This window comes from Lynx canadensis, chromosome D3 (assembly GCF_007474595.2).
Source record: "Lynx canadensis isolate LIC74 chromosome D3, mLynCan4.pri.v2, whole genome shotgun sequence".
Taxonomy (NCBI): Eukaryota; Metazoa; Chordata; class Mammalia; order Carnivora; family Felidae; genus Lynx; species Lynx canadensis.
This window is the reverse complement of record NC_044314.2, coordinates 26,688,644-26,704,717: the sequence shown is the minus strand read 5'-3', so window position 1 is coordinate 26,704,717 and position 16,074 is coordinate 26,688,644. Positions and strand designations below refer to the sequence as shown.

The 16,074-nt window shown below is 40.7% G+C and overlaps 1 protein-coding gene across 7 annotated transcripts in view; it reads right to left on the bottom strand.

The window, feature by feature from the left end:
* Nucleotides 1-6,996: 6,996 nt before the first annotated feature.
* The window catches only part of SMAD2 (SMAD family member 2), an 84,099-nt gene continuing 75,021 nt past the window's right edge, over nt 6,997-16,074 (bottom strand). For 4 of the 7 annotated variants that reach the window (XM_030336987.3, XM_030336992.3, XM_030336993.3 and 1 more), the window contains one exon: nt 7,002-15,254. In XM_030336987.3, the coding sequence (XP_030192847.1) occupies nt 15,131-15,254 (124 nt within the window). In that variant the 3' untranslated portion in view covers nt 7,002-15,130. Of the gene's footprint in view, nt 15,255-16,074 lie in introns of all 7 variants that reach the window. The other 3 variants (XM_030336990.1, XM_036064318.1, XM_030336991.1) reach the window with 1 other exon arrangement.

Here is a 16,074-nt window from a genome sequence, read left to right as displayed (position 1 = left end):
CGACTGCGCCACCCAGGCGCCCCCTTTTTTTTTTTTTTTTCAACGTTTATTTATTTTTGGGACAGAGAGAGACAGAGCATGAACGGGCGAGGGGCAGAGAGAGAGACACACACAGAATCGGAAACAGGCTCCAGGCTCTGAGCCATCAGCCCAGAGCCCGACGCGGGGCTCGAACTCACGGACCGCGAGATCGTGACCTGGCTGAAGTCGGACGCTTAACCGACTGCGCCACCCAGGCGCCCCTCCTGTTGTCTTTTAAAGTGGAGGCTGTGGGCAAAGGGGCACCTGGAATGAAAATCTGAGAAGGAATGTCTGATTGGGAGCACTCGAGACAAGCCGTGCAGAACTAACTAGGTCTCAGAGCACAGGGCTGAGCCCTGCCGTAAGTCACCTTTTCCTCTGAGCAGGACGTGGTGGTGAGGAGAAACGCTTTGGAGAGTCACGGTGGGAATCACAGGGGGTCACCTAAGAGATGGTAAAGACACGGTGGGGCTTCTCAGAACCCGGAGACAAGTTCAGCTTCCTTTGAAAATTTTAGCTTCCATTCCACATTTAGTAAAGACCCAAAATACCAAAATACCAAAAATTCTTCAGGGAAGGCAGTAGAGATGGGCTGGAATGGAAGGAAATATAATTTTTTTCAACTGTACCTATGTATTGTTCAGCAGTTGTGGGTTTTTTTTTATGAAAAAAATGTTCTTATATAACCATGTAGCTTAAAAAAAAATACCCAAAGCATCTCACCATCTTTTCAGATTATATGTGAAATGTATAGTATTTCTGAACACACTTATAAGTTGGAAAAAAGACAGATCTTGACTTAATAATTGCCTAAGCAATTTATCAAAACATTAACAAGTAATCGCAAATGTTTTAATGTAACGCTACTGATTCACTTGACATCTTGAATAATATGTATGTCCAATACACTTTCTATACTCATTATAATTGAATGCTTAGGGGCGCCTGGGTGGCTCAGTCGGTTAAGCGTCTGACTTCGGCTCAGGTCATGATCTCACACAGTTCGTGAGTTCGAGCCCCGCGTCGGGCTCTGTGCGGACAGCTCAGAGCATGGAGCCTGTTTCGGATTCTGTGTCTCCCTCTCTCTGACCCTCCCCCGTTCATGCTCTGTCTCTCTCTGTCTCAAAAATAAATAAATGTTTTAAAAAAAAATAAAAAAAAATAATTGAATGCTTAATGATAGCTGATCACTAAAATTCTTTGGTTCCACCGCGCAATTTTAGGATGTTTAAGATAAAGGGATATTTGCTGCCAAAAATCCACTAATCAAAGTAGAAGCTCAATTTAGATACATAAAAAAGAAAAAAATCGTGCATGAAAAGGATGTCCAAAATGTTTGTATTTAATTTCAAAGCCCAAGTTTTAAGTAAACCAACACAGATCTTTTGTGTTCCTCAAAGCAAGTAAAAAGAAATTATATTAAACGTCCACTATGGCTTGCTGAATGGGTTGATGTATTTTAAGATTTTTCTCAACGACTTTCAATAGCTCTAACTATGCTGTTAGAGAAGCTCCAAACATTTCCTGTTAAATATATATACACATCCAAAGTAAAGAATGGAAAAAATATACACCAGTGTTTTTCTCAGATTGTTATGATCTGAGTGAGGTTTTTGTTAGGCGGTTCTGTATTTCATAAAAATGGGTATATTAGAGACAACAAAGATGTTAAAAAGTCCCATTCACCGGGTTGCCAGTAAGACTACAAAAAACTTTGGTGTATTTACATGAACGTGGTAATCAAAGGGAGTTGTGTGACCATTAAAAGAGTGTGGGGAAGGGGCGCCCATTTAAATATATATTCAAGGAGAAATGTACTCAGTGCTCTGAGAAACCGTGGTAAATAAATGCTGGACACACAAAAGCTGAAGGCTGAGGTCAACTTTACTTTCGAGGGCTACCCAGCACAGCTGTCCCACCAAAGAGAAGCTCACTTCCTAACTTCCTGCATCGCAGGGACTCAGCCTCCCCAGACAATGTTTGATACTTGCAATATAGAAACGGGCCACAGATGATTGCAGTGTTTCCTTTTTAAAGATTTGTGTCGGTTACAACATACCGCGATCAGTCAAGCAGATCTTTGCTAAAGCATTAGTCTTGGTGAAGCTCCCCGGAAGCACTCCATGCTTCCGAAACGGCCACCGTGCAGTACGTACAGCAGGGGTGCAGACTGCATCACCACATTTAAGTCCCACAAATGTCTTGGAAGTGGCACTAATGAATGTAAATGTTTATCATTAACATTTCTTCTGAACTGAATGCTTCCTGTTACCTCATTTGTGAGGTGGATTCTTCTAGCTCTGCACAAGCAAGGCTCAGAGTTGAGCGGGTGTGAATTCCAGTCATGTGAGAACGGCGGGAGCAGCGGCGACGATGAACCTACAAGAGCGGACAGAGAACACATTCCTTTGGTTTTAACTCCCCTTCATGGTGTACGTGAGAACAGGCGTCTACTGCATGCTCTGGGAATGAAAACACACTTGAACCAAACAGACCCCGGCTTGGGATCTCTTCAGCTTCTCCACGTGTTCCAGTCCTCACTGGCAAACAAGCAGACCTGTCCGACAACACGAAGCATGGGTGTGGTGGAGTGTGCATTTAGAACCCCAGTTCTTCATCCTTCCTTGTCCCCACCCCCCCCACCCCCCACCCCTTGCCATTTCACTCCGTGGTGACTTTCTGCTCTGAGCTCAGCCCTGTGGCTTGCTTCTGGGGAATGCTGGTCAGCATAAAGGAGGCAGACCCGAAAGGGGCTTTGTGGCCTTGGGTGCTGGTGCTGCCCTCGGCCACCTCCACACAAACATGCCTGGGCCGGCTGATGGAGGAGGACAGGAACATAGAAGGGCTGAGTTGCCCCAGGCAGGGCTGACTTGCCTTGAGGTAAGCCAGGCAAGACCAGAAGAAGTGCCCAGATGCCCGGCCCTGAATCACTGATCAAACTCCTAAACTAAATAAATGTTTACTGTTGCACGTCACTGGACTTTTGGGGTTGTTACGCATCACTTGGGTGGCAAGAGAGAATTGCCTCGCTTGACACCTCGGAGTGTGACATGTCTCCCAACTTTTCCGAGAGAAGGAGGATCCGGGAGTAGAGACCTCACAGTTACCCTCCCCTCTCCTGCACACCATGAAGATTCAGTCATCTATCACCGAGCACCCACGTTGGGCTAATCCCCATAGGCACTCTGAAAAGTCACTTCCTCACTTCAGGGAATCTGAGGAAACGAGGAACGCGAGGCAGTCTGATGACATGATTTATCTAACGTCACCATAAATTGGCAGAGTCAGGGCCCAAACCCAAGACCTAGTGCCATTTCCCATTACATCAGAAATGATCACCAAGGCTTCAAACTAGCAGAATGGTACCCTGTCCGAAGTCATCAAAGACAGAAAAAGTTTGTTTAAAGAACACAAGTGAGTTTTTATTCCATCATCCAAGATAACTGAAGTATTTGACCATGACAGCATTTCACCCTTACTCAGCATTCTTGCTGCCTCAATGGCCCTTAGGATAATGCTATTCCCAGCTGAGAAACACCCAGACGACCTGAGACTAAATCATATAGATCCCCTATTTCCCAGTTTTATCTTAAAGGATTTTACGTTCAACCTCCCTCTTCTTCAGCCAATCACTAAATATGTAAATTGTATATATGAAGATCAGCTGTTGCTTGGTGGGAATACTAATTAGGGAAAAATACCCCGCGTAAATATAAATTAGGGAATAGCGGAAACATAACATACGCACCAATTTTCAAAGGCAGTCTCTTAAAGAATGTAGTAACAGGCCAGATCCTAGGACATCACCCCTGTTTGTGATCTCAGGCCTTACAAAATATACAAACAAATCCATTACGTATTGTAAGATAAGGCAGTTTTCTGGGGGCTTATGTGCAGGAGGTTTTAGGGGCAGAACGGGAAAGGGGGGGGGGACGGGACACAGAGGAGAAAGCAGCTGACATTGGCAGATGAGGACTGCACCACGAGGGAAACTGTACAGACGTTGCTAGAAACTCCAAATTTAGTTTGCCAAATCTAGCTTGACTTTATTAACATATTTGATTTCATATGTATGTAAAATTTAAGCACCTGGATACTGAAATGGTAAGAGATGCTTTAGTTTAAAGGTAGTTAAGCTTTTAGAGTGTAACATTTTGTCAGTGGTTGTCATTTGAGTTTAAAGACTGAATTTCCTCTGCTGCGTACTTCCTTTATACAAGAATCTTGCAGTGGAAAAGTCCCCTTTGACAACTTCAGAGCATAGGAAGAAACCACAGTGGTTTGCGGGCCGCTAATTCCGTTACAGATGAAAGCATTCAATTATCTCTATAAAACTCAATTCCTTAGAAAATGTGTTTGTGATCAACTAAGTACGTTTTCAAAATGTGGTGCTACCACATGCTATTATTCAAGATTTTGATTTAAAAGTTGGAACGATGTAGTTTGTGGTTCTTGGGTAAAACGAAGACACCTCATCTGTTTTTTCAATATGAAAGTAGTCTCAATATAAAAAGGCAACCCAGAATACTTTTATTCCAGATGTTAAGCTAGGCTTGTTTAAATCTTTGTTTTTAGCCACCGCAGCCCAAACATACTTAAAAACTGCAATCATTTAGAAGGTCATCATTAGCATTAAAATCTTATTTACATGGTATGTGTATTTGAAAGTGTGATCAAATATAGTCTAGAGATAAGGTAGCTCATGAATAAAACTTGAACAAGACTTAAAATCAGACTAAACTCTAGCTTAAGTTCAAGACAGGGGATCTCAATGGAGAATTCCTGTTGGGCAGTGGTTAAGGCCTCTCTGATGATTGCTACTTTTTGTCAGAAAAACCTACATACACACGATATTCTGCATAAAATCCCAGAGGGTTCTCTAGATTAATAATCTCCAGCTGTACGTTGAGCAAAAAGTTGTTTCGGTTAACACACACACACACACAAATGTGTTTCAACTCCCCATGCCCAATCAAGCAGCCCATACTTGGCCAGGGTTATGTTGGGTATTCTCCTATCCTTTGCGACATCCCGCTTTCGTGCACAAAGTCACAAGCAAGAGCTTGGCTCCAAGACCTCATTTCGAACAGCTTCTCAAGTCCTCTCCATCCGTCCACATTCAGCGCATCCTTGAATATTGTGTTTAGACGGTATTTTGTCCACATTCTCTTACCGCACATCATTCAGAAGCAACTTCTTCCTCCTCCGGGGTCATCTTTCCTAAATTACTTTCAAAACTTTTTAAGCAATCTTATTACTGGATAGCATTAAGGTAGGTGCAGAGGCAGCCAACAAAACCATCGAAGACAGAACACAGAAGCGGTGGCCAAACCCTATCTCAAACTCCATTTATCCCATAACCAACCGTAAGGTCACGTAGCTTGCATTGGAGCATAGAAACACATGGTTTGTTTGCAGCTTCCTAAAGGCAGGCTTAGTCTGTTGTTGGTTATCACTGAACTTGTTACGCATTAAGTCTGATTCAACGTTCTTGCCTTCTAGTAATGTGGTTGATTTTGGAAATGTCTTCCTATGTGCAAGCCAACATGACATTCGCTTTTACACAAAATAACCATCAGCTAAACCGATTCTACACGTTTCCATACCTATTTATCATAGCAGAAAGTAGCTTTTATATATGCCTTTGTTCTTTGGGATTCCTACATTGGTGAACTATTCATTTTCAGGTCGGGCTCATCTTTATATTGTGATGAAGAGGAGGAAAGGAAGCTGGACAACTGCACGGGACAAGTATGTTCTTGAGTAGCAGATGAACACGGTCTTCACCCTCGGATGTATCAGGTGCTTAAAATGACAGCACTGGAATACATCATTTTGATAGTAAAAGATCTGCCTCCCAAACTAAGGGGCTTTCAATCTATTTTGAAGCAAGGGCAGGGGGGAGGGGAAAGGATTTGTCAAATGGTGATAAAGCCCAAACATACAACATACTCCTCCCCTACTCTTCAGCCCTTTGGTGAGCATGTGCAATTATGGAGACTAGGGTAATTATGGAAATCTCCCAGTGCAGACAACCAGTGTCACTAACAGGTTAATGAGCCAGGAACGTTCCCAGGGTGAGGTGACAATGGAAAACGATCTTCTCCTGCCGTCTGTCTAGTGCAGTGATGTAGTTAATGCTGGAAGATTCCTTTCACATGGTTTATAAAGTTCCATGGAGTAGCAATTTAAGTAGGATTTGTTTAAATAGGTTTCTACTAGTTCAAGATTGTTGATGGAACCATGCTAGTTCCTAGACTGTTCAATGCCAAGCAGAGTAGCACGTACTTCCGCTTGTGAAGTCCCTTTTGTTACATCCTAAAGCGCGTCTGTCTTAAATGATTTGAAGAAAGCAGTCTGCTAACCAGAAGTATTGATTCATCCTAGGAGCTGAGCTCTTGCAAGGCACAGAGGAATTGGCTCATCTAAAAAAGTTTTTAGCGTTTTCAATTATTTTGTGACACTATAGCTAATTATGAGTAAGCTGTGGCTCTTTTTTCAATGGAATCTTGCTTAAAAGGTTTTTGTTGTTGTTGTTGTTGTTGTTGTTTTTGCTGGGAGTACATTTTGAGAGTAAATGTGAATTTCTCCTTCTAGTCTGTTTTATTTACAGCAGTTGATACGTATTGGAGATCATTAGTTTGGCACAAGCAGGCTCTGAAAGAAGCTAAACCGTGTAACTTACCGGCACTGGGGGGTATGTGTTATGGGTGTGCTGGGGGGGTGTAATATCAAGCAGTGTGTATCTGTCTGCCAGGGGAGTAGAATAAACTTTTTATATAGCACAAAACTTAAAGAAAAAGATGAACTCTTTGTATCATACTGCCATTATGTGAAACACACACAATTTTTTTTTTGTTTCCATATAATTTAGGGCATGGACAGCAAAATATAATCCCCTCTAAGAAAGATCAGTTTAAGTTAAAATCAATTAAAACAATTAAGAATTAGTCCCATAATAACATGGTAAACAACTCAAATGGCTTTTTTTCTTTAATGCTAGGAAAAATGTTCACCTTTCAATGGTGAAAGTACTGTTAACACAGGTAGAGAGCAAACAAGGTAAAAAGTGAGAGCACATACAGACACACACAAATATATATAAAAATTGACCAGAAATCACAGGACATTTAAGCAATGTTTTCTTAAGTAGAACTATTTTTTTTTTTTTGTACTTTAAATAGACTAAAATATTTGGTGTGGGCGAGGGGAAGGAAATCAGTATTTCACAATTTTAACTTGAAAACCAGCTGCAATAAAGCCTCAGCTCATCGTTTAAAAAAGAAAAAAAATGGAACCACATCATACTTTTGACAACCATAGGATTAAAGCTTACAAAGAACACACCTACCATCTACATCACAGTGCACAGAGGACGCAGGCTCCGAGGACTACCACAGGGAAACGACGACAGACTGCATCCCTCATATATTGCATTACAAAATTAATGCTGTATTAGAAAAATCTCACCTCCCGTGCTTGGCGTTCTAGCTGGTAAACACCTGAGGGGTAGGGGGCTACTAAAACTGAGGGCACCGCTCAGTCTGGATCCGGACACCCACTTTCTTCCCCTGCCATTGGCCGATGCATTTAGTAATCTCAATACAACAGTCATTGAGAATCAACACTACATCCTGGCCTCTTGAGCAGGACAGTCTGCAGAATGTAGCAGAGGCTAGAGCATCCAAGGCCGTATTTTCTCTCAAGCGAGAAGAAATCCACAATACCACTCAGTTTTCTCTTACTGTGAACCATGTAAATTTCAGATTTGCTTTAACCCCATAAAGACATGATTTGTACTTCCATATACACACAGGTTCTGAGGAACTTAGCTATCTAGTTGCCTCTTCTGTTTCATTACCCCCTGGTTACCTTCCCTGGATTACTAAGTGTGAAGTGTCACCACCACGTTGGTGCCATTTGCTGTTCTTTGTTATGAATCTCACATTCCGTCCACAGTAGTAAGTGACTGGAGGACACACATCCAAGTATCAGCAATGTTGACAAGCCCTAAGGCAGCTGAACTTAACTGTAACCATCACAATGTTTTAGGGAGTGAGGGTTAGTCGTAAGAACGCTTAGGGTGACAGTTCTTCCCGGCGCACCCAGGACTTTCCCAGGTTTGGAACGGAAAGTCCTGCATGCAGGGAACACCTCAGTCCCAAGTGTCCCAGGGCCACCGGTCACACTGAGAACACCACTCACTCTTCCCCTTGTATCCCTAGGTAAAAGGTAAGAATTTTCAAGATCATAAAGCTACCTATGAGGACATCAGCTCAAAAAACACTTTTAGGGCATTGCTAATGGCAAGCTCCTAGAAGTCCATGGATTCTTTATTTAATGGCGTCCATTGTAAGAACAGTTGGTGGTACCTAAGCAAATTAGTGGTCAGTGTACAAAAGTTCATTCTTGAAACCTGTTTTCAGACAAATCCTCTAAAGCTTCTTCTCGTTTGGTCCAGTTATATAGTATTTCACTGAATCTTTCTGAGATTTTCAGAGCTAAATGAATAATTCAGTTTTATATGTCTTTTCATTTTCTTTTTTTAGGTGAAAACACTCTTTGCCAACTATTTCCCACATTCTTGCTTCATATATTGAAAAGACTGCCAACTGGAGATACTCCCCTCAGATTACAAAGGCCCGGAATTGTTACTTTTTACAGTGTTCTGCCAGAAGGCCTGGCCTTGGGAAGTGATGGCAAAGAGTATTCTCAGATATGAACATTTTTATTTTGCCTACAACGCTGTGATCTAGTTCAACAACTGCACATCTGCTTTCGGCGTAATCTCTAGTTTTTCTTGTTTTGCCCTCTTGTGTAAAAATGGTTCGTGTCACAGCTTCACTATCGCTAATAAAAAGATATAAATATTTATGCCTTGAATGTCAGGGTCAGAGAAGCAACAATGAAGCCTGAGGTAAAGTTGGTCTAAAAAGTGACCAATTTGGGTTCTGCGTCTTGCCAAAAACAGGATTTTTAAAATTAAATCTATGCAGATTACCTACTTGCTACATGTGATGATTTCCCCCAATTTCAATTAATCTGTGTGTATGGTAGTTACACAAACCAACAAATGACTACATTCTTAAAGCAGGTACATACATTCACCAGAAAAGCACCCTATTCTCACCAATGTACTCTTTTGTTTGAACAATCCAAGAACGTGAATAACGAGACCGACATATTTCTTAAGGGACTTACTGAAAAAAGGAAAATGAAAATCTCTTTGGAAGAGACTTTTAGTAAGACTTCTATCCCTACAGACAGATGCTGAGAATCAACTTTCTGCTACGGCATTGTAAAGGGTAGAACTTAAATATAGAACCAGAAATATGGCAAGTTATCTAGTGACTAACAGTGTAAAATAGCCAAAAGCTTTAAAGCCACAGAGAGAAAGAAGAAAAGTGGAGTGTGAAACGCAAAATACATAATGAAGTATTTTTCGAGGTCTAAGACTTCACTTTTGTTCTTATATCAGTATATTATGGATTTCATGGTTCAATGAATGATCATCTTTAATTAGAAATAGGAAGTAAATCCTTAACTTCTCACTGAACATTCTGGAGAAACAAAGAGCTTTCTTTTTTTTTTTTTTTTTTTTTTTTAAGGGTAGGAGATGATTTTGCAGGATTTTTTTTGGAGAAAAATCTATACGTCCTTTGTGTGGTGCTAACGAATCCTTCTCACTCCCATCAACAGCAGCATTATTCTTCCAAGGGCCCTTCTGTCTCCACCAGTGCTTGAAATGTGTGGTCTATTACAGATCTCATGGCAGCAAACCAATGGACACTGAAGTTAACTTAGGCTAACACACTCTGGTCAAGAGTCTGTGAATCAGAGATGACCCAAAGAACTTTGGAAAATCCATTTCTGTTGAGCACAGCTAAGAAAGTCAGGTCTGAACCACCTTCAGACTGCCCTTAACTACAGGAGAACTTAACTTGGTAGTGCTACCTCCCAGGTATCTTAAGCAGCTCAGCAATCTTAAGCTAAGATGAAAACAGGGCATGGCAATCTGACACTTAAAAAAAAAAGTTAACCCTACTCTAGTACCTTCCAGAGACCACTGGACGTATAATAATCAATGGGTGTCTATCGTAGTTTTACTTGATGTTAAAGAATTCCAGTTATGATTCTTCATTATCAAGCTGCCTAAAAATGGCATACTAACCGAACCGCCAATCAGGACTCTGGCAGAATAAATAAATTACTCCGAAGGTCTGAAAAGAAAATGTCTGCAAGCAAATTAAGGAACTCTCAGTGAGATCTGAGATTTAAACAACAGCATTACTCCGTGATGCTAAAATGTAAGCAGATAAATGACCCCTACTGTTAAGGTTTTCCTAGAAGTGTGTATGTATCTATAAATCCATACACACACACAATAGAATTTATTTCCTACTAAAAAGATTTAAGGCAGTTATGCTATATATAAAGTTAGCTATAATATCCAAGATAAAACCGTTCCTATTCAAAAACTTACAAGAAATTATTCAAGAAATTAGACAAGTTCTTACCATAAAGGCTATCATGAGGCTGTCTATATCTAGTATAGCTGACGTTTCCTGGTTGAGGCTCCAAACACAGGAATTCCACTCCAAGAGATGATTTGTCCCTCAATCCCCACACATAAAAGGTAGTCTGAACACATAAAATATTCATGAAAGCTTGAAAAGACTTTAAAAGGAATTCAACAGTAGGATTCTGACCACCTCTAGAGACCACTCACTATCGTCATTACTCTTGATCGTACTAACAACAACCCAATACGCTCCAAGGTGGAAATGGGCTGGTATTAGAGGAAAATCATTGGCTGCAACTGCTGGAAAAGTTCCTAATCCTAAACATAATTTAAAATAGAATCTGTAATTCATGCTATTTACTAGTCACAAAGACATTTAACTGGAGAGAATTTCTCAGCCATCTGTTAAGATTTAAGTGATTGACCAACTGGAACAACATCAACCTTCATGGTGAATTAGGACCCTGGGTATGAAAAGCACCATCGTTTTTGGTCTTTAGTAAGGGTCAATGGAGAGAAACATTCTGATGTCTGCAGATAAAACATGGCTGGCAAGAGGGCAGCCAGCAAGACCACTAGGGATATGTTCTGTCATGAGAAAGGGAGGAAGGATACAATTCAGTTGATGAATTATCAAGAATTTAGCAGAGTAAAGCTCATGAAGGAAAGAAACTGGCCAAAAATTTGTCACGTCTAAACACTGGTGAGTTGGATCAGAGTAAGAGAAAAGATCACATGTTGCTTACGTCCACAGACTACCTAGTTATCTACAGAGACAGAGGAGATGGTGTGGAAGGGGGTAGTCTGTGAAATTATCATGTATAGCCATGAAAGCAAGTGGACATAAAGGCAAATTTTAAGCAAAGTGAACATTCTCTTGTGTTACTTTATAACTCACCATCAACCAGACTGGGGAGGGTGCTGATTACTGAATAAATGCTCAAAAGCATTTTGGCGGGGGGGGGGGGGGGGGGGGGGCGGGAAGACAGATCTTAAAGGTGTATTTGGACATCTTTTGGAAGAGGTAGAGAAACCAACTGGGTATATATAATCCTTTCCTTGATTTCAATTAGCAAGAGACCAGACTGATTGTTCTTCACCTTCAGTGTCTTAGTCTTCATTAAACTGACCTAAAAGGCACAAATAAACTGAAATTAAAGTAATTTTAACAAAGGAGAAAATCGGACACATTTAAAGGCAGAAGAATCAAGCAAAGTTGGATATGGTTTAAAGTTAAACAAACAAACTAGGTATTAAACAATTTGCAATTATATACTTGGGATACAGAATTAAGAGTACAGAATACGAATATTTAGCTTTTGAGAAAAATTAGGCAGTTTTCCTTCTGGCAAAGTGGCAGGTCCTGAGAGAAGGAGTAACTCCACAGCTTGAGGGCCAGGACTAAATCCCAGTCATCTTTTCATTACTGAGCACCTTCCACCGTGGCTGGATAAAGAGCAGACATCAGTAAATGTTCACGGAATGAATGGATAGCATACTGTATAATTAGTATAACTGGCGTAGCTCAAACCAAATCAGGAAGGTTCCCTGAAGTAGGAGAAAAGAACACAGGTAGGGTTGTTCCAAAAAAGTGGGCCGAAGTCCAGTCATGTGTTCTAATCCTAAACAGTGCTTACACAGACTTTTCAACTTTTTTTTTAAAGCGGTAAAACTCTTTTTTAAAAAGAAATCTGTAATAGAACTCCATTATAGGATAAAAATGAAGCTGCCACTGGTTAAACCAAAGTCAGTGGGAACATCACCAGCCTCTGATTCCCTACGACGTCTCTCTATGGACTCTGCTGTGCAAACCACCATTCATCTTAGAAATGTGACAGAAAATATGTTCACTCAGTTCTCATGTGAAACAGAGAAAATTACCGGCGCTGTGGAGGGGGAATTCTAAATAATGTTGCTAACTTAAATAAAGACAAAATTCAACAGACAGGAGAACTTATCACTCAGAAGAATGAAAACAACCCCAATGAGGGGGGGGGGCGGGGAACCAACAAAAATTAGGCCGCAGCAGACAAAACAATGTAAACACAGCATCTCCTTAAAAAGCACGTAAAGTCATCGAACACCAACAGAGTCAACTGCCCGACAGGTGCAAGGTCCCAGTACTACAGGTATTTCCAAAGAGCTGAGTCTCAGTTTAATGTTGCAGAGAAGAATCCTAACACGACTGTAGAGATGTCATCACTCCTGAGACGCTAGAGCTGGCACTGCTCCACTTGAAACATCGGCGCAAGAGTAGCTGATTACCAGGACCTTCTACCACTTTCAAGGTTGTTCTCTGTCCCTGGAACTGCTCCCCAACATCACCCCAAGTTCTCAAGTAAGCTCAACTCTTCCAAAGGGGCAGAGGCTGGTCTGGGTTATCTCCAGCCGGCCTGACAGTGGTCATACCTGAACACACGAAGCCATCTATCACAAAGTAAGGCCACCCTCCACTCTTAGAAATTACAGAACCCTTCTGATCCTCGAGTTTGGATCTGTGCAGAGACTTCTACATAAGCATTAATACTCAATAGTGAGTTTCCTTCAAAATGAGCCTTTGCATTTGACGTCATTCTCTTGGCCAGGAAGGCTGATCTCCCTGGCTCCCCGCCATGGCTTACTCCCTTCTCACATCAAATGTCAGCTCGAGCATCACTTCCTTAGAGAAGCCTTCCCTGCCATGCTCTACCACAGTACCCTGTTTATCTCCTTCATAGACACATAAGCTCATTAAGGGTCACAGTAACTGATGTCTCAGCCAAGGCAGGGACCAGATTTGTCTTGTTCACCTTTACCCAAGGCAAAGAAAGTTCCTGGCACACGTAACAGGTGAACAGTAAGTATTCGTTGAAAGAATAAAAAATTACCATACCAGGTTTACATGAACACATACATGTACACACAAATGCAGGAAAATGGGGGAATATCTAATAGAAAACAATCAAATACTGAGAGCCCTGAAAAGGATACCTACAGAGACAGCTAAATATGGTTTCAAAGAACAAGTACCAAAGGTGTCTATCTTCAAAAATATGAAAATTTACTAGAAGGGGGTCAGGAGTGGCTGTTTCCCACTTCTAAAGAGATGCAAACAAGAACTGTTTAAACTGCAGACTTAACATTAGACATAAGGATTATCTGCTGCTGCATGGACTACAAACAGAGCGTCTGGAACCTCCTCTCATGGCAGAGCATAAAACGTCAGCGGGTATAATAGTCAACCACATTTTCAGGATTAGTTAAGAACACCTCCGACTGTAGGTAATTATAAGCTAAAAAAGCTTGCTAAACTGCTTCTCCCCCAATTTTTAAAATTCTCAATTCACAATTAGGTAAAATAACACTTTATAAATTTAATACAACATACTTTAAAAACAAATGGCCCTTACCTGCTGATCATACCTCAGCATCACTTTTGTGGGTATTGTGCAGAAGCAATTACATTTACAAAAAGGTCCATTTCATAATACAACCTGGTAACTAAATCACACGAAACTCAAAGAGCCCTAGGTCCGCTATTGAAGTATTTTAAAATAGCTTTTAAAAAAGAGTGTTTGTATCTAGAGACTGGCTTTAAAAAAAAAAAAAAAAAAAAAAGGATAAATACAGTGAAATAATTGTAGCATATCCCTGAAAACAATTATACTGCCATTTGCGTTTTTATGAGGTGCAAGGATAAATCACCAGACTGCTTGGTTACGCAAGTCAATTACTATCTGTTGAAATTCGCTGCAAGACGGAGGGGTTTATTCCATATGAATTCGCACTGTGCCCCAGAATTAACTGGTGCTGGCAGTATCAGTGCCACCATTTTAGTGATGGATGTCATGCTACACAGTTTTGGTATCAGGGCAAAAGCGGGAACGGAGAAGAGGTCTGGAAAGATTTTCTGCAAAGTTTCGTTACAGTGAGATTTAGCAGTAAGTAACACAAAAAGAATGACTGTTTAAGACCCACTGAACACATTAAGGTCAAGGATTTCAAAAGTTAATCCACTTTTCTTCCCCCAAGAGTTTATTTTTGGTAAAAGGCAGAAAAATTAGTTTTTCTACAAGGGAAATCTGCTTCTAAATGATAATTTGAAAATCTTGATATATATTATATATTAAAAAAGACACACAAAAATAACGGAGAAGTGGGAATAACAGATTAGGTACTATAACTTTATAAAGGCTTGCCTAAATCAAGAAGCAGCACACACACACCTAATTTCTGCAAACTAAAAATGTATATAAACAGCACAATACTGTGATACTGGATCATGATACATTACCTGTACACATAACTACTACTGTTATTAATAAACCTTTGGGACACTCAGTTTTATGCCCAACAAGACATCAGTCAAGTCTTTAAAATCTTCTCTTTCTCCTTTATGGGAGGGTATTTCTAGACACTAATTTTCCCATCTAATATTCGAATATAGGAAACCGATTCCACAAGGTGCTTTAATTGACGAGGCCTCAAGTGCTGTTTTCTCTCTGGAATTTTTGGACAGTAAACAGTCCGTGGGGACCACACACAAATACTATGACAGAAGAGTTGTTACATTAAGTCTTTTGATGGCGCTTGACTGGTGCCGAAGCTTTAGGACATGCTTGAACAACGCACTGAAGGGGATCCCATCTGAGTTAACACTTTGTCCAACCACTGCAGAGGCCCATTCAGATGAAGTTCGATCCAGCAAGGAGTGCTTGTTACCGTCTGCCTTCTATTTAAGAGAATACAAGAAAATAATTATGAAATGAAAAGAACGTGGCTATGTTTAGTTAGCTACATGCATTAAGAATTCAGATAAATTAAAAGGCTGTATATACTAAAACCTACATCCTTTTGAACAAGCATTCAGTCTGGATAGCGATTACTTTGAAAACGATTTAATCCTCAAAGTCTAACAAAATACTTCTAACGACTTTTTATTTTTTTATTTTTGCTTTTAAAGAGATGAACAAAAATATCCTTTTCTCTTCAGATTAAAATTAGGAGGGTGACCTGACTATTTACCATCCAAAATGAGACACCTTTAAGAGGAAATCAGGGGTGCTTGGGTGGCTCAGTTGGTCAAGCATCCAACTTCCGCTCAGGTCATGATCTCACAGTGGGTTCGAGCCCCGCGTCGGGCTCTGCGCTGACAGCTCAGAGCCTGGAGCCTGCTTCAGATTCTGTTTCCCTCTCTCTCTCTGCCCCTCCCCCGCTTGCGCGCATGCACTCTCTCTCTCTCTCTCTCTCTCTCTAACTCTAAAAAATAAATAAATATTAAAAAAAAAAAAAAAGTGAATGTAGTCACTATTAATAACCATGCTAGGACAAGAGACTCCAACCAGAGTGCCCCCAAGCAAACCAGAATATACCTTACTTACTATTCAACCATAGAACACAGGATATTCAAATACCAAAGAAAGTCTAAATGGAACAGGGCTCAAATTTCAAGTATACCAAAACCAAACAGAATTCTGACCTAAGCTTATCACAGAATGTTAAGAGTTGGAGTTCAGCTTTTCCCTGACAAAGCCAAAGAAAAACATCCCTGT